This window comes from Cibotium barometz, chromosome 19 (assembly GCF_041138505.1).
Source record: "Cibotium barometz isolate CiBa-2024 chromosome 19, ASM4113850v1, whole genome shotgun sequence".
Taxonomy (NCBI): domain Eukaryota; kingdom Viridiplantae; phylum Streptophyta; class Polypodiopsida; order Cyatheales; family Cibotiaceae; genus Cibotium; species Cibotium barometz.
Window position 1 is genome coordinate 42583093 of NC_141064.1, and position 23889 is coordinate 42606981.

The following is a 23889-nucleotide window of genomic DNA, read 5'->3' on the forward strand; positions in this document are numbered from 1 at the left end:
ACCTTAAGACCCATCCACGACAAGAAACAACAAAAACTAGACCATGAAAAAATGAAACAAGAAGCCCAACAAGAGGAGGCTAAAGCAAGGAAAGCCAAGCTTTGGTAGAAACAAATCATGGTCAACATGGCCCAAGTGGTCTACCTTCTTAAAGAAGAAGAATGGAAGGTGAAGCTTTCTTTGTTGTGGTTAGGAATGACCACCCCGACGAACTTTGTCCAAAAATTAGCTCTTGTCTCAATACAGGTGCTAATTACAATTTAATGTCTCATGAAACATGGCCTTCCCTTGGGGCACCTTCACCACTAAAAGAAACCCCTGCCATAGTTACAACAATGGCATTGCAATTCATTTCTTAGGCACAATCACACTTTTATTCCACATTGGAAATAATCCCTTGGAAGGGAATTTCTATGTAATGCCTACAGGAACAATGCACGAGGAAATACTCCTTGGAAGGGGTTGGATGGGACATAACAGGTGCAACATCAACTGGGACGCACAGATGATGACCTTACACAGTTCCTCATCATGACGGATGAAGAGCCTATACCCTCTGATCCCCCCCATGCCAAGAAGTGGCCCCTCCCTCACCCACCATCATTCCATCACCACACCCCCACAAATTAATCCCACTGTATGTGAAGCTTGCCATCATGGTAAGTAGGCCAAACATATTTTCTCGCATGAAAAGCACACCAGTGCAAGGCCCATAGATGTTATACATTCTGATGTATGGGGGCCAACCAGGTTGTAGTTCCATGACTAGGAAAGTGTGTGCCTATGTCATGAAGGAGAAACATAAGGTTCTTGCTCACTTTTAGAAATTGAAAGCCTTGGTTGAGAAGGAAAAAGGTATATAGATCAAATGCCTAAGATTGGTTAATGGGGGAGAATATTTCTCTAATGAGTTCAGTGATTTCTTGAGAAAGCAGGGAATCAAGAGGCAATTCACATGCAACTACACTCCACCAACACAACGAAATGGTGTTGCACAAAGGCCATCTTCATGGCGGCCATCTTGTCATGCAGCCCGTCGTAGTTGTTCTGGAGGGCGGCCGCATGGTCTTTCAGGAGGTCCATGGCCAAGTCCTCCCTAAAGGTGGCTCCCCTAGAGTACGGCACCATTGCCAATTTGCAGGTTTTGCATGTCAATTGGCTCCTCCAGGTTCGAGGGTGCCTGGATAGGTTTCTTGCCCCCCCAGGGCGGTCAGTTTGACGTTCTTCTCTTTTTAGCAGGTGAGCTCTTGTTTCAACTAGTCCATCTTGAGGAGGAGGTCATCATAGGCTGCGAGTGGGCAAAGGTTGATGCTTTCAGGGGTCAGGACTGGGTCGGAGCTGTAGGAAAAACATGCACATTGTAGAAGTTTCTCATGCCTTAATGTCTAAAAAGAATACACTAGATTATTTTTAGGTTGAAGCAGTATCACGGGAGTGAGATTTTTCAAAATATTTTATTTTTGTAAAAGAAAGCTTATGGAGCAAGCAAGGGCTAAAATAGCCATGTAACCTATTTTTGAAGTAATAAAATCTATAAATACTCAAGCAAGGATGCTTTTACCACACTTGAGGGGGTAGCTGGGACCCAATCTAGTGTTCTCTCTCGTTTATGTATTTTTATGTTGCACATGTTTCTTGGGTCTGCGATTTCTTGTTTCAATGGTAACAGAGCCCACGTACGCTCTGTCAAAAAGGTGTGTGTGTTTGTTGGTGGCCCAGGACCAACAGGTCCTCTGTGTGAAGGTGAGGGATGACCGCACCACGAAGCCCTAGAAATCTAGCGTCGACACAGCGACATGTAGGAGCACCATCAAGAGGACGGCGCAGGGCGACCCCAGTGCGCATAGTAGCAACCCCTATAGTTGAGGAAATCAGCACTTGTGCGTGAGCAGTCAGCTGGCCGACCAGTTAACGACTAGCGATAACAATAGCGACACAACCACCGACACCAATAAGTGGCACACTATACTGACTGGGAGCTGATGGTAACAATACCAGCACAATCACGGACACCAACCGGCGACACACTACTGGGAGCGACCAGCTCGTATGTCTCCTCGAAGAGAAACGGTAATATGTAGTTCATTTACCCCTTATACCCTTCTCCTCCCCAGACGTTAAAAATGCTATGTGGGATAAAAGCTAGGTAGCGTGGCAGTGCAAGAAGAAAAGGAGAGAGAAGAAAGAAGAAGAGGAGAGAGAAGAAAGAGAAAGAAGGCAGAGAGGAAAGGCGAGAGAAGAAAGAGAAGAAGAAGTATTCCGATGCATACTTATCTAGATTTGTGTGGGATAATTTCTGGTGGTATGGGGGACACTAGAATTTATTACGCATAGAAGTCCTTGATACAATGTCTCTTTTACATGTCTGGGATGAGTACTTAGAGACATTTATTTGTGAGACGGATAACTTATCACAGTTAAGTGTTGAGAAGGATTCTATCTATGAGAGACGGATATTTTATCCTGACTCTTCGCTATCGTGGGTGACCCAAGTTGGTTGTGAGTGAATCCAAGCAGTTGTTGTGACACGTGTGAGGCATGTAAGGAAGGTGTGAGTTTGATTGTGAGTGAATCCAATCAACTCTTCTGATTACTTCTTTAGAAGGTGACCCAAGTTGGTTGTGAGTGAATCCAACCAGGTATGACAAGTGTGAGACGTATGGTATGAGTTTGATCAACTTTGTGATTATGTGTGACACATATGAAGACATTGTGAGTGAATCGAATGTGGCAATTTGATTGTGAGTGAATCCAACCAACTCTAAGACATGTGTGATGCGTATAAAGGTTGTGTGAATTTGAATGTGAGTGAATGCAATCAACTCTAAGACAAATACGATGCATGTAAAGACATTGTGAGTGAATCCAATGTGGGAACGATTAATGTGTTTAATCACTCATGTGTGCTAATATTTACAACCGAGGACGATTGCCTTCTCAACTGTGAGGACTATCACGGAAGTGAGATTTTTCAGAATATTTTATTTTTGTAAAAGAAAGCTTGTGGAGTAAGCAAGGGCTAAAATAGCCATGTAACCTATTTTTGAAGTAATAAAAATCTATAAATACTCAAGCGTGGATGCTTTTAGCACTTAAGGGGGTAGTTGGGACCCAATCTGGTGTTCTCTCTCGTTTCTGTATTTTTATGCTACGCGTATTTCCCGAGGTCCGTGGTTTCCCATTTCAAGTAGTTATAAACATGACCCCCCCACTGCAATTGTTCCAACAATTATTCATGGCACGATGCCTAAATAAAAGTTTAGGCATAAAAGCTGATGTGTTTCAATTGAAAGTGTTTAGATGTATTGCACATGTGTATGTTCATGATAAAGTGAGAACCAAGTTGGATCCGAAGACACAGAAATATATCTTTCATTGGTTATGCTTTGGAGCATGAAGGTTATAGATACTATCACCCTACCACTCATAAGATCCACTCATGAGATTGAGTAAGCACAGATGTCGTCTTCGATGAGATAAGCATTTGGTATGCACCAATACGGAAGGCAAGTAAAGATGCACATATAAAAAGTAATGATGGTGTCCTACATGTAGAGCAGCTATTCACATGTGCTTAGTAGTGGGCCTAAAGAGTTCTCCAGTAGTGGATCAAGTAGTGTCCATGGTCAAGTAGGTTGAGAACAGAAGCAAGGAATGTAGATACATTATCTTGTGGTACTATAGGTGCTAGTTCACATGTAGCACATAAATGGAAGGAAAGGTATAAAAAACTTGTGTGCCTGATTTGCCAGTAGGTCACTCTTATGGGGATGGGGACTCTAGTGGCTCTAAGTACAGCCTTGATGAGGAGCCTAGCTTCCATCAGTGGTTACTCCTGGTGCATAAAGAACCAAGGCTTCTTTTAGGACAACCATATATAAGTCTAATCAGGTCAGGTGCCCTATTGATAGGTTGATATATAAAGGATATATAGCCCATCACTGTGCCTACAAGGTCAAAGAAATATCCACTTGTTTTGAGTAGACACTTGGAAATAAATAATGGGAAGATGTCGTGTCGGGTTTATCCCAAGCTATCCTCGACCAACAAGTAGCCCAATAACCATAGTTAAATCAGGACTTTCTCTTTTGATGTACCAGTAAGGAACACATGTTCCTTAATATACCCAACACTAAAAGTGGCCGTAATGCAAGCAGGAGTCTCGCTCCCCATAAGAGCTCATTATAGAAGCGCCTTTACCACCATGAAACCAATCTTCTCTGTTTGGATAAGGAATAAGGGTAAAGAGCTAGGACAACCTCAACACAAAGGAATACATGAGTGCATTCTCATAACATGTCCTTAGTTGCAAAACAACGAGCCTGTAGCCTCAAAGCAAGGCCGACGGAGAACATGTGCCATTTTTTTTAAGAAGGAAAAAGGTATGCACATCAAATATCCAAAATTTACTCCTCTTAATTACTTCAAATGGTTCATTTTTTAGTTTATTTAATTTATGTAATCTACTTATAATCTATGTAATTGTATCAATAATGCAATGTAATAATACTTGTGCAAAGATTACTGGTTAGACTAAAGTTTATTAATGCAAAAACTCAAAGAAACCAAAAGGTTGAAGATAAACTCAAACACAAAACAATGGAAAAGATGGTATCACTTAATCCTCCATGGTTCCCAAGCTTTAAATAAGATAAAGAACAATAAAAGAAGACAAGTTGGCTTTTGACCAACTGGTGGATACACCTTTTTACTAGGTAATGTTCAAATACCATTCACAATAGTAAAGCAAGGGAGTCCTAAGCTAGGGTGCCTCCCATGGCGGCCACATGTGAATGTACAATGGTCGGGTGACACCCAATGGGATGGGCGCACTTGGGGCATGCAACCATGACTGAAAGAAGGTGTCCATGGTGTGCATTGAGGCCTAGAAAAGCTTCAACAGTGTGTACACGGACTTGAAATAAAAGTTTTGGCTCTCTTTTTCCTTGCATGTGGTAGCACTAAATAATGTTCATCAAATAGTGAACACTTGAGCCTTACATGAGGATAATAAAGAAAAGTATGCAAGGGTCTATGTCCAAGAAAAGTAGTTAGGGTCCTCTACCTTGCCTCTGATTGAGCTAATGAAAATAATTATGGAGCAAAGATGGGAAAGAGCTATGGAAAGCTCAATCTCAACCTCTATGCCAATGTGCATGCCAAAAAAAAAAAAAAAGAGGGGGGAGGAGAAGGAGATAGAGGAGCAGAGGGAGAGGAAGAGGGAGAAGAAGAGAACAAACATTACTCCAAGCACACACACCATAATCCACAAGCATGCAAGAATCAAAGAAGAAGAAAGCAAGGAGCTACTACCACAAAAGCATAAGAGAGCAGAAGAGAACTTGGACAGTTTTGTGATGATGGAATTATGCACTTTCTCATTACTCAAAATGACTTATACTCAAAGCCTCATATGTACACCCCAATGAGGGAGGGGGGTGTGCTGGTGTGGAGGAGAGCAAAAGCTAATAAAGCTCATGTCCTAGGCTATGCAAAGGCTTTCTCGCCTATTTCTTTAGAACTACCCATGTCATTGAAAAGGAGGAAGAGAGAGAAAATAGAGCCGCCTTCTTCTGTGCACGAGCAAACCCCCTTCTGTGCCCCCTTCATAACGAATTATTGGTGCATATTTGTTGTATTTAGCTCAGCGCGATGAACGAGATCAGTGTTTTGATTAAGTACTGTCAGAATTTTAAGAGTAATTACGATGAACGAGATCAGTGTTTTCATTGTTGAATATACGAGACGCCTCTCGCACAATCCTTTAACCAACATCAACCCTTAATTAAGTTAATCTTTTTAATTACAGTAATGCTTCTTCTGGTGTGAGTGGGAAAAAAAAACGAAAAAAAATTATACCGAAGTTATGGTGGGGAGGTGATACAATTCTCTCCTTTAATTTATAAACTTACAAGAACATGCGCTCCCTCCATTTAATATGTATGTATGTATGTATGCACGCAAGAATGCAAGAATGTACGTATGTGATAACTATACATTAGTATGACCACCTTCAAATCTCATCAAGCTGAATTTAACCTTTAAAAATTTAGGATTGAGTTCTAGGTATTAAGTTTGAAAGAGAATCCATGTCCATAAATACAACAAAACAATCGTATATGTATATGTACATGTACATATACATATACATATACATATATATGTATATATATGTATATGTATATATATATATATTAAGAACAATGGTTTTTAGAGAGCTCAACAGCTTCGTTTGTATTTTGGTCATGCATAAAAAAGGATTAAAGCGCTATTAACGCAGTAAAACAAGGCTGCCACATTGTTTTTTGTGCTTCCAGTTGTACTACCCAGGGTGAAAAACAACCTTGCTTTGTTTTTTTAGCTTCGTTTTCAAATATCCTTTCCCATGCATGCCCTTCAAAATATTCAAACAAAAGAAATTTGGTTATAAAGTTAAATTAAATACTTGGGTCCCCTTCAAATTTTGAGGCCTGGATGGACCTGCAAGAATTCCATGGGACAACAATTTCCAAGAGTATATATGATACATTGGGTTGAGAGAGTGAGTTTTTTATTAAGCCACAATCAAGAACTAATCATGAGCCAGGACTACGAGCAACCGCCTTGCCAGATACACACGAAAGAATATACTCACTAAGAGCAATGACTGGCAACAATACACTACTGCCATTAATATTGCAACAAGAAGCCAACAACCAGTTCTTTTCTCTCTTGCTTACTAAAAACAGACTGCACCCTGCATGTGAGCCTCTACATGAGCCTCCTTTACACCTTAATGGGGCACTTGGCGAGTGCACCCTGAGAATGAGTGCATGGAGTACAGTACTTAACTCAGCGATTGGCTCACCAACTATTGATAGAACTGGCAGGTACTACATGAAAGTTGTCACATTGCAGTGGTCACTTGGAGGCTGGAGACTTTCACATGAGGGGTCGCTTATGCACTGGTTCAGTGTACACCATTTTGATACATTGGTTTGCATGGAAACACTGGAGAAAATCATAACCATCTTTATGCAAATCTTCATTCATGAAACCAATTTTAAAGGTAGACATATTGTAACCTCATTTATCGAGATCCAAATGGTTCAAACACGTATACATGATGGAGGGCTTGAGAGAGCACATTCAAGCATACACACCTTGATGGAGCATGTATGTCCATGATAGGTTGTCATAAAACTAGGAATGAGCTAAGATACACTATTTTTTCCCTTTGAAAGGAGGTTTCTCACTAAGCTATACATAAAATCCAGACATGCTCTTGCCTTTCACATGTTTATCATCACATTGACTACGATTAAGGAGGTTGCAACTTAGCTATCCATTGAGTAGATAGGTACCTGGAAGGTACAGAAGATCTTGTTTAGTGATTGTGACTTCTACCTTGTATAAGCAGTCATAAGTCTTTATACAGAAAAAGGATGTGGAACTTCCTAGTGGACTGCCTGTCAAGCCCACCTTTCCACGCCCATCGTCACATTTCTGACAAAAAATGGACAGGAGGGTATATGTGTAGAGCCCCTGAATCCAACTGCTAGTCCGCATCTCCCAAACCATCACTGCCGTCTCCTTTCTTATGAATGGGAGCATAATTAGGGCCACCCTTTCCTTGCTGAGCAGCAAACTCTGCGTTTTTACGTAGTACAGCTCCAGGTGAAGGATAAGGCCGCTGTTGGAATAATGGTCCCTACACAATCCAACCCTATGTTAATGATTTGATTCATTTGAAGTCTAGAGAAAACAACACAAGTAACAAATCAGCTCATGGTGCACTGATGTGGTGGGCCCTTACTGTGGCAGTGGTATCAGCTGCTCTAGGTTGCACACCCTTCAGACCAACACCCCTGTTAACAAGATAAACAGTATCAGAACTGTTAAAAAAAGAAGCCTTATGTATGTACATCTCTTATGATCAAATGATACAAGTACCAGCCTCCACGAGGAGCGTCAGAGTAAGAACTCGGGTCCATGGGATCAAGCTCATCGGTCTCAGAAGGGCCCCGCCTTCTCTGATCCTTTTTACTGGCCTTTGCAAAAGGGGGCTTCGAAGCTAATCTGCATATGCAACAAACAAGAAAGGTCTAAAATGTTTGAAGTCATCTTCAAAGAGAGAAAGAGAGGGAGGTCATTAGCTGTCATGCCTTGTTATATGCATGTATGGGCTTGTGGAATCCAAGGGTTTATCGACACAGACCTTAGTTTGGCATCCTTCCTAATAGGTTCTGCATTGGTTCCCGTCTTGGTAGCTTCGGCTTCGACTGCAGCAGCAATATCTGCCTGCCACTTGTATCTGAATGCAGGTTCACTGCCATCATTCTCAGGTACAGAGGATAAGTTGTCGGGTACTGTCACATTTAGCACCCTACATCAGCAGCACAGGCTCTTAGAGCACTACCTTGGCTTTCCAAGCAAGAAAAGCTACCTCGTAATGTCCCATGACATTTTTGGGTGGAGCTGCCTCAGTTACCTGGTGCAGTGATTGCAGTAACCCCACGACTGCACGAGACCATGGCCCCAGCCCCCACAGCCAGCGCATTTTCTGAACAATGAGCCAGAAACATTACCGTCTTTCAGCCCAGACATGGCATGGTCTTCAGGCTCCTTGACGGGCATTGGGCGCTCCCATGTTGATCTATTTGTCTTCAGATTGTAGTAATACTTTTGTCCTGCATTTATGATTTTTTTTTTTTTTTGAGAAATATTACAAGCAGAACAAAGTTACACCTGTGCACTTAAAGCACATATATAACACCAGACCTGTTGTGCTGTCTGTGGCCTCTTGCCAATCAGAGGGTAACAATGGTGGTGGCAGTGCTGGTGGAAGATGAACTGCAGACTTTGTTGTTGGTCTTTCCCATTGGCTTTGTCCTGTACTTTGATTGTAAAAATAAATAGAGCCAGTTTCTGGATCTTTTGCTTCAAGCTGAAACCATCATTTCAAATAAGCTTAACGACCATCTCAGACCAAATGATCATTGACTGCATAGTATCACAGCACTGAAAGATAATAATCTTCTTCCTAGCCACTACTTACCACGCCCATAAATAAGTTGTTTACTTACTACAAAGTCACATTCAGAGTCTGGATTTCAAGCAGCTTACCCAGCCTGGAGGCAAAGATGAGGTAGACTCTGTCTTAGCAACGCCTGCTTCAGATGAGTCCTGTGAAAATGACCCCAAGAAGTTTGCAATTGAAGACTGATGAGTAGAAATAAACTATACACACATTTTAAATTGAATGCAAAACCAATGCCAATATACAAAACAAATCGTGAGTGCATATCGGTCTATGTGGAGGATCACATGGAATATGTGCAAGATGAAGTGAGGGGCATGTCTAGTCGCAAGAAATGTTTTTTTCATTTTGAAGTTTCAGGTTTCGTCTAGAAATGTTGTCCCTCAGCAAAAGAACAGTGAGTTTTTAAAAAATATATAAATGAAGCTTTTCAAACGAGAATGGAAGGAAAAGAAAGAAAGATATATTAACATCTACAAAAGACTCAAAGGGCCTATGAGACCATGAATAGTACAATGATACCATGGGTATACAGTGCCATGGAAAAACTAAAATAAGAACATGAAAACTGAAAACTGGAACACGACTCTATAAGCCTCCTAACAGCAGATGTGGCTACAGTGAGGGCATGCCATGTCATCAGGGAGTCATCAGAGAATCTCATGGATTTGTCTCTGCACTCGTCGGTTGAAGTGATCTCTGGGCAATGTCTTGTATGGGCTGGCCTTGTCTCTCAGCATGTTCTCTCAATACTCCGTCTAGATGTTGTCTGAGCTCTATCAGGTACAGGCCTCTGACATCTAGGGCTCAAAAGGGATCACATGCTCACTAGCGACTCCCATGTCATCAAAGGATATCGTGTATCTGCAGCTGTCGGGCAGAGGAATAAGGCCTCTGATATCTAGGGCTCAAAAGGGATCACGCATGCTCACTAGTGACTCCCATGTCATCAAAGGATATCGTGTATCTCGGGTGGAGGGATAAGGCCTCTGATATCTAGGGTTCAAAAGGGATCATGCACACTCACTAGCAACTCCCGTGTACGTGGGGCCAAAGGATCACGCCTTCATGTAGGCCATCGGGGATGTGGTTGGTCTTGCTGTTGCTCTTGTCGAGCCACTATAGTCGGTGGTTGTGCCCCAAAAAAAATCTGTGATAGAGGTCTGGGAGGCGCCTCACTGGGTCTGCCTCTCGGAGTGCTAACTGAGCATGACCCCTTTGTGACGGCAAAGCTCCAGTAGATACATGCCTAAACATCTTTGGTCCTCATATCGCATACCCCGTGAGAGGGCCGAATCCGTCTGAGAAGAGAGAATGAAATCTCCCTTGGATCTTGTAAGGGATTCTCAAGACAGAAACAAAGTTTCTCGCGACAGAATCCTCCCAAGAAAGCACAAGTTAGTTATCCAAATTCGCGTTTGCAGGCTTGGGCTCACCACCCAACCAGGCACAGGCCAATCTTGTCCTCAAGACAATAACACATAATAGATCCACTCATCCCACATATTTAGTAATCCCCCATAAAAGCATAAACTAGTCACTTATGGGATTATTAAGTCATAAGTGCTTATAATCTTAGGCCATAAATACTTAGCCTGCTTTTCTAATCTTTTGGGTCCTCTAACCCGTTACCCAAGATTAGATCATGTCACACGCACCTTGCACTGGGATACACAGTGACACACAGGCATGACCATCAGTGCAACATTCTGTACAGAAGTAGTACCTTTTGTAGGAATATTTGTCGTACCCCTTGACCCCATTGTGAGCCCTCAGCCAGGGACAGTTAAGCACAAGCTATGTAGGTCAATCTCTGAGCCTTGGAGGTCAGTCAAGAGTCAGTCCTCTTGACCCACTTGGAGAATTCATCAGATAGTGCATGTAGAGTCAGCCCTAGAAGAAGGTATGCATCAGCAACATTAAGCCGAAAGCATGGCTTTGACTTTGGGCCAGCCCTTGGCTTTATTGGCCTATCCAAGGGCTAATGACAGCCCTGGACAACAGCATGGACCAGCCGACCAGCATTGGAGTATCCATATACCAGTCGGCCAGCATTTGCAGCAGGCCGACAGGATTATGTTTGTACGCCTTTAGTCGGCCAGGCTACAACGGTCGGCCAGCATTAAAAAAAGGCCTGTTTCCCATGCACAGCATTTACGATAGCATTTAATGCTAACTTGTCCGTTTTGCTACTGGCCGACCAGCAGCATAGGGGCATATAAAAGCAATCGCATCATTCTCATTCAGGTACTCAGCAATTCAGCAAAGTAAAAGAGCAGTTCAGCGTCCAATCATCTCCAGGGTATCAAGGAAGATCCTCTTCAACATTCAGCCAGCATATGTGCAGTCCTACAGCTATCTGGACTTGCATCAATAGCCCCAAGAGTCTTCAACAGAGCCTTGGATTGGTGGATACTCAACCGACGTACGGTCTTCCTCGTCCTTGCGTTGGGCATTCATATCGCTTGTTTACTCAAGCGATATGTACAACATTCTCCAAAGAATAATGTAAGCAAATATTCCTACTTTTGGGGGGGGGGTTAATTGGGTATTTGGGACCCAATAAGGTGTCGTCTACTCCACTCTCTCATTCTCTTCTCTCTCTAATCTCTGAATTGGATGCTAAAGATTCTCACCACATAAAGGTATAAAGAAGGCCCTATTGTGCGTTATTACAATCAACCTCGGTGCATGTAACATTGGTCCTTTGGTCAAGTGCGGACAGCCATTGCAAGATCTCAAGATAAGCATAAAATGGCTGCTGACAAGCATAGAAGGGACATGGAAATCAAAGAAGGTGATTGGGTATTGCTGCAATTTGAGAAGGCTAGGCTTCGGAAGAGGCCAGGACGAGAAGGATCATATCCTAAGCTTTCTCCTCGCTATTATGGACCCTTCAAGGTGATTCACAAAATCAATGAAGTGTCCTACAGGGTTGCTTTACCTAGTCATTGGAAGATTCGCAATGCTTTTCATGTGAGTCTATTTCGGAAATATGTGGGGCCAGATCCTGATGAGCCTGTCACAGAAGATCCGCCAGAAATTGAAGAGCTTGAGGAGATCCTTCAGCCAGAACAGATTGTTTTTCACAAGGAGAGAAAGCTACCTGCAGGAAAGCTTTCCAAGAGATACCTTGTGAAGTTTAAGAATTATTTGCCTATAGATGCCAAATGGGTAAATGAGGATTATTTTGCAGATTATCCGCAATTGTTGCAGGCATATCCTGAGGCTTTTCAGTTGAGGTCAATTCTTTAGAAGCCCGGGGGGATGTCACCAATTGGCCGACCATTTGGTCCATCTCCAGTTTTTGCGTCTCGTTCACTTGAGGCCAGGCCGGTGTCTCGTGTGAAGAGGCCAGTATTTTGCTGACATGGACGGAGCCAGACCAGTGCCATCCGTGTGTTAGCAGGATGGTGTCGTATGGACGGGAGCCAGACCAGTGCCACCCGTGTATGACCTGGACTGTGTTCGACCCATGGGATTGTCACGCCATGGAAGAGCCAGTATTCGTGCCGTGTTTTGCCTATGGGACTGTCACACCATAGGGAGACTCGTGCCTGGAACTGTGTCTTACCTATGGGACTGTCACTCCATAGGAAGACCAGGTTTTTATGTTTTTATGTCGTGCCAGTTTTGTGCCGACAGATATTTTGTACTTGTTCCATGAACGGGAGATATGTCCATGTTACTATTTGCACATGCACACATATTTTGCATGTTTGAAACTGTTTTCGCATGACATGTATTTGTGTGTTTGCCTGCTTGACGTGTTACTTACTGAGCGGGGACGCTTGCCAGTGAGTCGTGAAGTCTGCTCTGTATTCTGACGAGTTTTGGTGCATGTGAACAGGTGGTAAGTATGTCGCACATATTGTTTTAATGTTTCATATTCTAACCTTTTATTTTATAAGGTTAGGTGTTCACATTCACTTAAATGTGGGCACCCCCTTTGGGCACCCACTTAGGGGCCAAGGTGGGGAGCCCCACTTAAGTGAGTGTGGGGGTGGGCATGGTCACCTACCCAAACTCCCCACCCACATGCAAGCGTGGAGTAAACTCCACTTTAATTTTATTAAAAAAAGGGGATCCCCCCTTCAAGCATCATCATCATCGCTTCCACCCTTGTACGTGAAATCACCCGGTGATCACCTTCTGGCGTGGAGAAGACTATTAGGCGACCATCTCTTCGCATGCTGCCTCTTCCATAAAGGCTGCGCATGCTTCTGTACGGCTGTTTTCACCACCCATACAAGCGACTGCTTCTACTCCTTACAGGCGGCTGCTTCATCTCCTATACAGGCGACTGCACCTTCTGCAGGCGGCTGTCACCTCCAGACTGCTGCGCTACCTCCTCATACAAGCGGCTGTGTACACTACTGCAACCAGTCGCTTTTCCCCTTGCAAGCGGGTGCTACAGCAGGCGGCTATGATTATTTGTACTGACGACTCTTCTCCTACAGCACTGCTGCACCTCAGGCTGCACTACTGTAATCACTACTGGTGGCTGCCCACTCTCTACAGGCGGCTGCCCCCACCTGAAGCAACCAGGCGGTCGCTGCTGTCCATCTCCTGCAGGCGCCAGTCCCTTCCCCATCCTCCTACGCAGCCTACCAAAGCTAGCCGGCTGTGTGTCCAACACCAGCAGGCTGCGTGTGCATCACCAACAAGTGGCGTCTTGCTTCCACCACCAGTAAGCTGTGCTCCTTCTCTCACAGCAGGCGGCTGTGGTCTTTTGTGGTGATACTTGTCTTGGTGGTTCACCACGAGGCAACTGTTTCTTCAACAAGGGTGGCTTCATCATACCACGAGTATTGGTTTTCTATCAACCATCTACAAGTAAGTGAATTTCAGATTTAAGTAAAGTATTTTATGTTTAAATCTGATAAGGGATTCATCCCGCTCGGCCAACACCCGTTCGGTGCCGGGTTGTCCAAGCTCTATTGGAGAACCTCGGTCCAAAGGTGCTGAGATCGGGAGAGCCAGGCGTTAGTACGAGAGCGCCTGTTTGTGCGTGGTCTCGGAACACCAGTGAGGCGCTCTCCGCGGAGACCAGTGAAAGCACAGGACCGTAAAGATTGGACCACACTAGTGGTCGTACTGCTTCAAGCTTCTACATCGAAATTCGACTTCGAGCCTATTTGTTTGGTACTGTTTTCATATGTACATGGACATTATCTGGTTCTTGGAATCCATGGAGCATTGTATTCATTAAATACTCCCAATAAATATATCATATATTGAGGGGGGGTCGGCCCGTTCCGGCCCCAGTGCTGGTGTCCATCTTTCCATTTCATTTCATTTCAATTTCAAGTTGTATTAAGTTGTCCATTTCAAATTTGTGGTTTTAAAGTTGTGCTATTAAGCGTGTGGGTGTCCAACGGAGTCTTTCCCACTTGACGGGATCGGTTTCAATCACCAAATACGAGTGGTGCCACAAGATGTCCATAAAACTGCATTCAGGACAGCTTTTGGATTATATGAATTTTTGGTGATGCCTTTTGGTCTCACCAATGCTCCTGCCACATTTAATCGTATGATGGATAGAATATTCCGACCCCATCGCAAATTCACAGGTGTATTCTTTGATGACATCTTGGTTTTCTCCAAGAATGAGCAGGAACATAGAACTCATTTAGTCACAGTGTTCGAAGAGTTGTGGAAGCATAAAGTTTTCATTAATGCCAAGAAAAGTGAGTTCTTCCTTTCAGAGATACATTATTTGGATCACATTGTATCCAAGAATGGAGTAACGATGGATCCTGCAAAGATAGAAACCATTCGGAATTGGCCAGAATTGCAAAACGTACATCAAGTACGTAGTTTTCTGGGATTATGTTCATATTATAGGCGTTTCATAAGAGGCATTTTGCTATGATAGCCACCCCTCAACATGATCTCACAAAGAAGAAAACCACTTTCAAATGGACTCCAAAAGAACAGGATGCCTTCTTGCAGCTCAAGCATGCTATCATATGTGGACCTGTATTGATTGTTCCTGACTTGCAAAGGTCATTCGTAGTGGAATGTGATGCTTGTGGCGATTGTATAGGGGCTGTCCTAAATCAAGAAGGGCATGCGGTTGCATATGAGAGCCGTCGTTTGCATGATGCTGAACTTCATATGGATATCTATGAGAAAGAGCTCTTGGCTGTAATTCATGCCTTAAAGATATGGAAATTATCTTCTTGGGGCTGAATTTGTAGTCAAGACAGATCATCAAAGCTTGAGATACTTTCTATCTCAAACAAAGCTTTCGGAGAAGCAGATGAGAATGGCAAACTTTCTTTCCATGTTTCATTTTGAGATTGTGCATACTCCGGGAAAGAAAAATGTGGTGGCAGATGCATTATCCAGGAGGCCTTATGTGGCTGCAATTTCAGTGGCCTCTCATGGGGACTTATCTGCTATGCGAGATTTATATCATTTGGATGCTGATTTTTGCCATATATGGACTGATTTGATGGCTGGTCACTCACATGCCTCTTATGTTATCAACGAGGGTTATCTTATGAAGGATAACTGCCTATGTGTGGTGAAGGATTTGCGTCCAAAGGTTATGGAGGAATGTCACGCTCCACCTTATGCTGGTCATAGAGGTATCATGCCCACTACACGCATGATTCAGAGATATTTCTTTTGCCCAAGCATGCGTTGAGGCATATGTACGTGCATGTATTACTTGCCAAAAGGTGAAATTTGACAGGCAAAAACCTCCAGGTTTGCTTCAGCCATTGCCTATTCCCTCGCAACCTTGGGAAAGTATTACTATGGATTTTATTATGGACTTACCTAGATCCCAACATGGGAATGATGCTATTTGGACCATTGTGGACAGGTTTAGCAATCAAGCTCATTTCTTGCCTGTCAAGAAAACCATTAAAGTTGATCATATGGTAAAGCTTTTTCTTGCTAATATTTTCAAACATCATGGTATGCCTAAATCCATTGTTGGGGAGAGATCCCAGGACTACGAGCCTCTTCTGGAGGGCTTTATTTGATAATATGGGTACTAAACTTGAGTTTTCATCAGCTTATCATCCCCAAACGGATGGCCAAAGTGAAGCTGCAAATTCAGCTGTGTTGGATTTGTTGAAGTGTTATGTGGCAGATCAAAAGACTGCATGGAAGAAGTATCTTCCACTTGTTGAGTTTACCTACAACAATACGATCCATGCCTCCACGGGAAATGCCCCGTTTGAGATTATTTATGGCAAAGTGGTATTGCCACCCATTCTTCGTACAAAGGATGAGATTTTTGCAGCTGATGAGTATGTTCGTGACTTGGATGTAGCCTTTGCTCAGGTACGGACAGCCATTGCAAGGTCACAAGAAAAGCATAAAATGGCTACTGACAAGCATAGAAGGGACATGCAAGTCAAAGAAGGTGATTAGGTTTTGCTGAAATTTGAGAAAGCTAGGCTTCGGAACGAGAAGGATCATATCCTAAGCTTTCTCCTCGCTATTATGGAACCTTCAAGGTGATTCAAAGGATCAATGAAGTGTCGTACAGGCTTGCTTTACCTAGTCATTGGAAGATTCACAATGCATTTCATGTGAGTCTTTTCCGGAAATATGTCGAGTCAGATCCTGACGAGCCTGTCACAGAAGATCCGCCAGAGATTGATGAGCTTGAGGAGACCCTCCAGCCAGAACAGATTGTCTTTCACAAGGAGCGAAAGCTACCTGCAGGAAAGCTTTCCAGCAGATACCTTGTGAAGTTCAAGAATTATTTGCCCATTGATGCAAAGTAGGTAAATGAGGATTATTTTGTTGACTACCCACAGTTGTTGCAGGCATATCTTGAGGCTTTTCAGTTGAGGACAACTCTTTAGAAGCCCAGGGGGATGTCACCAATTGGCCTACCATTTGGTCCATCTCCAGATTTGTGTCTCGTTCACTTGAGGCCAGGCCGGTGTCTCATGTGAAGGGGCCAGTATTTTTGCACCGTGTATGACCTGGACTGTGTTCTATCCATGGGATTGTCACGCCATGGAAGAGCCAGTATTTGTGCCGTGTCTTGCCTATGGGATTGTCACTCCATAGGGAGGCTCGTGCCTGGATCTGTGTCTTACCTATCGGACTGTCACTCCATAGGAAGACCGGGATTTATGTTTTCTGTCGTGCCATTATTGTGTCCGACAGATGTTTAGTACTTGTTCCATGAACGGGAGATATGTCCATGATACTGTTTGCACATGCATTCATGTTTTGCATGTTTGAAACTGTTTTCGCATGACTTGTATTTTTGTGTTTGCCTGTTTTGACGTGCCACTTAATTACTGAGCGGGGACGCCTGCCAGTGAGTCGTGAAGTTTGCTCTGTCTTCTGACGAGTTTTGTTGCGTGTGAACAGGTGGTAAGTGTGTTGTAAGTTCACATTCATTTAAGAGTGGGCACCCATTATGGGCACCACATTTGGGCCAAGGTGGGGAGGGAAACCCCACTCTTAATCCTATGTGTGGGGGTGGGTGCATGGCCACCTACCCACACCCCACCTTGGAACTGGCTGCCTCCATGCAAGCTAGGGGGACCGGCCAGCTGTTGGACGTGTGCTCTCTCCAACACCTACAAAGGAGCGACCATCTCACCAGCTTGGGCAGGACTGTTCAGGCGACCATCCTATCATCCTTCTCTCCACGGACCACAGCAGACCAGGCATGTTCTTCAGGGAGCTGTGGACACCCCCTTCATTGATGTATACCATTCTATACCCCCAGTATGGTACAGGATGGAGCTAGCTAGGTTGCATATCATGATTGTATACTCCATGCATATAGCTTTGCATTCTCCTAGTAGTAGAGCTCCATCACCTCCCCCACTCATTGTACTTATTGCACACCCAGATTCAACTTTTTTAGTTCAGTACTTTTTCATTTTGTTGGGATGACAGAGGATACCCCACACAAGTACACTGATTTATCTCATAGGCCGAGTTCGGTCTTTTGGAAGACGTTAATAAAATCTTTCTTTCTTTCTTTCTTTCCACTTTGCAGGCGGCTACAGGCGGCTACGCTCCACCACTTGCAAGAGGCTACGCTCCTCTCCTCAGGCGGCTACTCTCTCTACACAGGCGGCTGCCCACTTTGCAGGCGGCTGCAGCCAGGCTTCTTATGCCCTCCCCAAGCAGCTGCACGCTCCTCCCACAAGCGGCTGCGCTCTGCACAACAGGTGGCTGTGCTCTCCACAGCAGGCTGCGCTCCTCCCCTCCATAGGCGGCTGCGCTCTCCATAGGCGGCTGTGCTCTCCACAGCATGAGGCTGCAGGCAGCTGCGCCCTCCTCCATAGGCGGCTGCATAGGCAGCTGCATAGGCGGCTGACCTCCACAGGTGGCTACGCCCAGGCCTCCTCTCCATTCAGTAGGCGGCTGCGCTCGGATCTCCAAACGGCTGCACTTAGACGCCTCCGGTATTTGTCTTCCACTAGCGAGCTACAAGTAAGTGGATTGAGATTTAAATAAAGGATTTCGAAGTAAATCTGATAAGGGATACTCTCTACCGCTAACACCCGTTCGGTGCCGGGTAGTCCAAGCTTCTGGAGAACCACGGTCCATGGGTGCCGAGATCGAGAGAGCCAGGCGTTAGTACGGGAGCGCCTGTTTGTGCGTGGTCTTGGAACACCAGTGGGGCGCTCTCCGCGGATTCCAGTGAAGGCACAGGTCCAGACTACTCAATTGGGCTGCTCTCCTTCGAACGTCTACTTCGAGTCTCTTGTTTGGTAACTGTATTCATCTCAGTTGTACATGGACATCATCTGGTTCTTTGAACCCATGGAGCATTGTATCTTTTAAATACTCCCAATAATGTATCATATATTGAGGGGGGGGTCGGCCCGTTCCGGCCCCAGTGCTGGTGTCCATTGATCAACATTTCATTTCATTTCAGTTTTTCACTTGTTATTAAGTTGTCCATTCAAATTGTGATATTTAAGTTGTGCTATTACGCGTGTGGGTGTCCAACGGAGTCTATTCCCACTTGACGGGATCGGTTTCACCGGCTGCTGGATGAATCCATCCTCAGTGAGCGTGAGTAGAAGTGCATCTTCAGTGGGAGCTCCGAAGGTGTGATCCATGTGCAGTGGGTGTAGAGACTGAGAAGATCTAACTGGATAATCCGGTTAGTGTCCTCATGAGAGCGCCAGAGGAAAGGGAAGTCCAAACTGTACTGAAGGGGTGGGAGGCAGTCCATACAAAGCCTATATCCTGAGACCAAGTGGAAACTCGGCATATCATGCCAACACCTAGAAGAAGATCACAAACCATAGGGGTGGAAGCAAAGCTAGGGGAGTTTGCCACTGCCAGGGAATGGCAAAGTCGATGTCAAGGATAAGGTCCCCTCCAGAGTCTTTTGAGTCGCTAAGTGGGGAGGCAGCTGCTTGAAGTAAATCCAAGAGCCCACTGACTATGTCAGCCAAAGCTCAGGTGACCCCAGGGAATACTGCCATCAAAGATGTGAGGAAAGGGTATGCCATCAAAGATTTGAGGAAAGGGTATACAAATGGTACAAGCTGGAGCTCATATGTCAAATTCAAAGTGCTTAGGATTTCAACTTGACAAAAACTTTAAAAGTTCGAGAAGAGACATCACAATGAAAGATGGGGTTAAAAATCCCGGTCAATGGGGGGATATGTGACACAAAGCTTGCAGCCGCAAGGAAGGACAAGGGCATGCAGCAGGAACAAGGAACAGGGCTAAGGTAGGATACGGGTGAGCATAGCGGATCCACCCAGCCATCCATATCTGGCCTTCGTGTGAAGCTCAAGTAGGAGGTTAAGACTTCTAAAAATTATTATATTCACAAGAATTTGAAACCAGAATATTTTAACTATGAAAAGAAGACCACCAAAACTGACCTGATGAGAAGCCGCAGAGTTGCTATCATTTTTTAAAATTCCCCGTGCCTTCAGTCGTTGCTTGAGGAAATCAGGAAGCTCCTGCTTTCTGAGACTGTTCTCTGAGCCGTGTGGTTGTTGTTTTTTATCCAAGTGACCATCTGGACATCCATTATCAACGAAGGAGTGGATGGAACCTTCCTGTGTGTTGGAGTCATCACAAAAGACATCTGCTTCTAGTTCCGGTAAACTTTTATCACGTCTCAATGGAGATGGTGCAGAGGCAACACTGAACATTAAAGGGCGAGGTGCTTTGTCATATGCTCCTCCACCAGGCACGCCATAGCCATTGCCGATTTCAAAGTTCGCTGCAGATCCACATATATTTTAAAACAGATAAAGCCAATTTGCAGAAATTAGTAACTTCAGTCGTACAAAGACAAAAAGGCATGGTCGTGACTGTGCTCAAAAATGCACCTAAAACATGATACTGAAATAAGGACTCTACAACTTCACCAAAAATGCAAGCCCCATGTGGAGAAATAAGCAACCCTTTAAATAGTTATCCAGATAAGTCACAAATTTTTCCCCCCCTTCCAATAATAAAGAAAAGCTACATCCAAGGAAAACACATACTGAGATGTAGATCTAAACAGAAACAAATGAGAAGGGGATCCCCGAAGGAGCTCCCAGTAGCCACAGAGAGTATGGACGAGGTCAGTCCAGATCTCTCGAGCTATTTTCGCATTGACAATTTGCCGGCCGTCCAGTAGTGGCCAGCCATGCAAGACCTTGATAAGTAGTAAGCCAGACAAAACAGGAGTTCTTGCGGGGATAAGCTACAAAAATGCCAATCCAACAACATAGTGCAAATGCATACCCCAAACAAAATACTAAGATGATAGTGCAAAAAATTTATTCTAAAACCATTTGAAACAAGAAGCCTACCACAACTGCGATGTATTCACACACTGCCAGGCCAAAAAAGGATCAAATGGGCATCAGACAGGGTCAGGACTCAGATGGATGCCGGGTAGACTGGAGGGCAGGTCAGCTAGAAGTCATGGGCAGATCGGGTAGCAGCTGACCAGCATTCTTGGTTTTTTTTTTAATGGCTATCCTTTGCTGTTATCACTTTTCTTCATGATGTATGCAGATGAATGGATGGCAACCTTGACTGAGATCTTCACAAAAAATATCACTGCTCTTGGCAATCACACTGGGTTGCAGGAAACGTTTCCTGGTAGGAAACAGCAAGACCCGGGAAACGTTTGGAAACGCCAAACTCAATTACTAGGAAACGTCGGGGGTAGGCTCAAGTTTAAGGTAAAAACAGAAGTACAAATATATCTTTTTACAAAAAAATTAAAGTACATGTACAAATTCAATTATTGACCGGTAAGCACCATTAAAAGATGAAAAACAAAGCAGAACAATGGAAGACCATCATGGCTGAATTTCATTAATCAATCGTTCTACAAGATAGAAATTGTTTACATGGGAAGTACACCTTCATCTTCAAACTGATCCTCAAAACACTCATATATAGAATCCTCCTCTAATACATCCCATGCCTGGCATGGACCTGAAGAATAAGAGGGCTCTTTCCGTGATATGAGCCTAAGATTACTGTGCACATAGACCAAGTCATCTGCCTTCGTATGACCTAGCCGGTTCCGCTTCATGGAATGTATGAAGCCATAGGTGGACCAATTTCTCTCACATGCTGAAGCGCTAGATACTTGAGATAAGACACGAATAGCCAATCTCTGTAACATAGGGCTACCTGTAGAATAGTTCTCCCACCATGCAATAGGAGAAAGCTTTTGCATGTCCGCTAAAGCTGAAGACTCTGCAAAATCCCCCTGTAGTCCAATGTACTGTGACAATTGTGCTTTGTACTCTGTCTTCTCATCTTCATCTTTGCCCACCCTATCCAACGTCTTTCTCCACCCTTTCATCACATCCTTGTCCTTGTATGGTCGCTTCATAAACCACATTGGGTTGAGGACATAAGCAGTTGCATGAAGAGGAGAATGAAGCATTTCCCAACGCTCTTGTGCAAGTACCCGAGTCTCCTCGTCCTCGTCGTTGCCGTCTATGTATTCTTTCAATATCTCCTTGATTTTCTCTAGCATCTGATCAATGCCCTCATAAACCGTACCCATGACCGGTTCATCTCTATCCACCATACAAAGCATTGCCATGACCGGCCACAAGACCTTGACATACTTCTCTATGTCCTCCCAAAAAGGAGTAGACAAGAGTTGCATCTCTATGTGCAAAGCATACTCGTTGTTTCTCTTCCATGCATCCCACTCCTCGCTTGTGACTAGCTGCTTCAAGGGACTCTTCACCTTCACCAATCTCTGCAACATCATGAAGTTTGAAGCAAATCGAGTATCACCTGGCCTAATAAGCTTGAGCTTGGAGTGTTTGCTGAACATGGCCCTTGTTGCATCATGATTCGAAATGAACAGCTGGACTTCTTTGCCTTGGGTGATAGCTCGATCCATCCACTCGATTAGGACCAAGTCCTTCAGTAGAAGATTCAAGCAATGAGTTGCACATGGTGTCCAAAAAATATGGGGATATGCTTGCTCCACCAAGTGACCTGCAAGCTTGCAATTGGCAGCACTATCCGTAATTACTTGCACCACATTGTCCACACCGACCTCCCTAATGATGTCCAAAAGAGCTTCTGCAATAAACTCCCCTGTTTTTTGGCTCCCGGATGTATCGATGGATCTCTTGAATACCACACCTCGAGCACTGGAGACAATAAAATTAATCAAGGGCCTCTTTGCTGTGTCTGTCCATCCATCAGACACAATGGAGCACCCAAAGTGTGGCCATGTAGACTCTACCCCCGAGAGATGACTGCAAACCCTGTCTTTTTCCTTGTCCAAGAGTGTGGTGCGAAGCTTCTCATAGTTTGGGGCTTTGTAACCCTTACCAAAAGACCCTATTGCACCCACCATGTCATGAAAATAAGGAGACCGTGCATAAACAAACGGCATACCACATGCATAAAAGCATCGAGCAACGGCCTCATCTACTTCCTCTCGAGATGCATTCTTGAACATACCTTCCACGGACGGTTGCATTGTAGGCTTCTTGTTGACTAGATTGTTGCCAGTCTTTTGCTTCTTGATAGCGCTCTCATGGTCTTCTCGAGTCATGTTTGCTCGATTTTCAGTCGACACCTTGCAGCACACTTGGATGCCTTGGTTCTTGATGCCGAGTAAATGGGCCCGTACTCGCGGATAGGAGCCTGCAAAATTTGTTTTGCAAAAAGAACATTCCCATTTCTTGCTGCCCCCCTTTCCGAATGCTGCATTCTCAGTCACATACTTCCACAATGGCTCGGGAGCATGAGGTGCTTTAGGCTTGAAGGGCGTGATAAGGGGGACCACAGAAGAAGAAGAGAACATGGTTGAAATTAGAAGTTAGGAAAAAAGAGGGGCTCTTCTCCTTCTAAGCCTGTGGTTTTGCTCCGATTGAAGCTGTTTCAAACAAAGCCACTCAGGGACAGAAACTAAATTGATGCATTTGCATTTTAAGGCTCTATGGCGAATAGCATCTGCGAGAGTAAGGTGGTATTTAGGATCAAGGGGACATTTGCAAGGCTCGAAAATGATCCTTCTTGGCGCACAGTTAAAGCAAATGCAAGGAGGTTGGGGTGCACAGTTTAAGCAAAGGCAAGGGGGCTCCTCCTGTGCTTGCATGGAAAGGGGTGGGAAGGGGGGAGAGAGAGAGAGAGAGAGAGGGGGGGGGGAAGAAGAGAGAGCTGTGTGCGTGTAAGTTTCTCACAGAGAGCTAACAACGTTGCAGGCTAAGCTAACTTTTTTTTTATTTTAATTTTATTAAAAAGGGGCTTTTTTAAAAAAATCCACAAACGGGCTTTTTAGAAAACGGGCTCCTCGTTTTTAAGGTTCACAATATTTCTACAAAATGTGTAGCGTGGAATGCTTTGGCTCACTCGTTCTCTTTGTGGGCTTGTGGGTTCATTAACTATGTGCAGAGTGTGTGCAGGGCAACAAA

At 44.3% G+C, this 23889-nt stretch overlaps 2 protein-coding genes across 3 annotated transcripts in view; both read right to left on the reverse strand.

The window, feature by feature from the left end:
- Nucleotides 1-7040: 7040 nt before the first annotated feature.
- The window catches only part of LOC147628621 (WW domain-containing protein), a 38579-nt gene continuing 21730 nt past the window's right edge, over nucleotides 7041-23889 (reverse strand). The window contains exons 6-14 of one of the 2 annotated variants that reach the window (XR_015268147.1): nucleotides 19867-20213; nucleotides 9106-9165; nucleotides 8761-8926; nucleotides 8471-8669; nucleotides 8198-8365; nucleotides 7933-8058; nucleotides 7796-7847; nucleotides 7462-7690; nucleotides 7041-7343 (exon numbers count right to left, since the gene is read on the reverse strand). Coding sequence is in view for 1 of the 2 variants with exons in the window: in XM_086813813.1 (XP_086669939.1) it covers nucleotides 7538-7690; nucleotides 7796-7847; nucleotides 7933-8058; nucleotides 8198-8365; nucleotides 8471-8669; nucleotides 8761-8926; nucleotides 9106-9165; nucleotides 19867-20213 (1271 nt within the window). In the remaining variant the exon portion in view is untranslated. Of the gene's footprint in view, nucleotides 7691-7795; nucleotides 7848-7932; nucleotides 8059-8197; nucleotides 8366-8470; nucleotides 8670-8760; nucleotides 8927-9105; nucleotides 9166-19866; nucleotides 20214-23889 lie in introns of both variants that reach the window. The other variant, XM_086813813.1, reaches the window with a different exon arrangement.
- On the reverse strand, nucleotides 21190-23424 carry LOC147628622 (uncharacterized). The gene has a single exon (XM_086813814.1). It carries the CDS (start codon nucleotides 23277-23279, stop codon nucleotides 21339-21341), a length of 1941 nt encoding a protein of 646 aa, XP_086669940.1. The 5' UTR covers nucleotides 23280-23424; the 3' UTR covers nucleotides 21190-21338.

Coding starts and splice junctions, on each gene's coding strand:
- LOC147628622 (XM_086813814.1), bottom strand. CDS start 23,279: ATGTTCTCTTCTTCTTCTGTGGTCCCCCTTATCACGCCCTTCAAGCCT.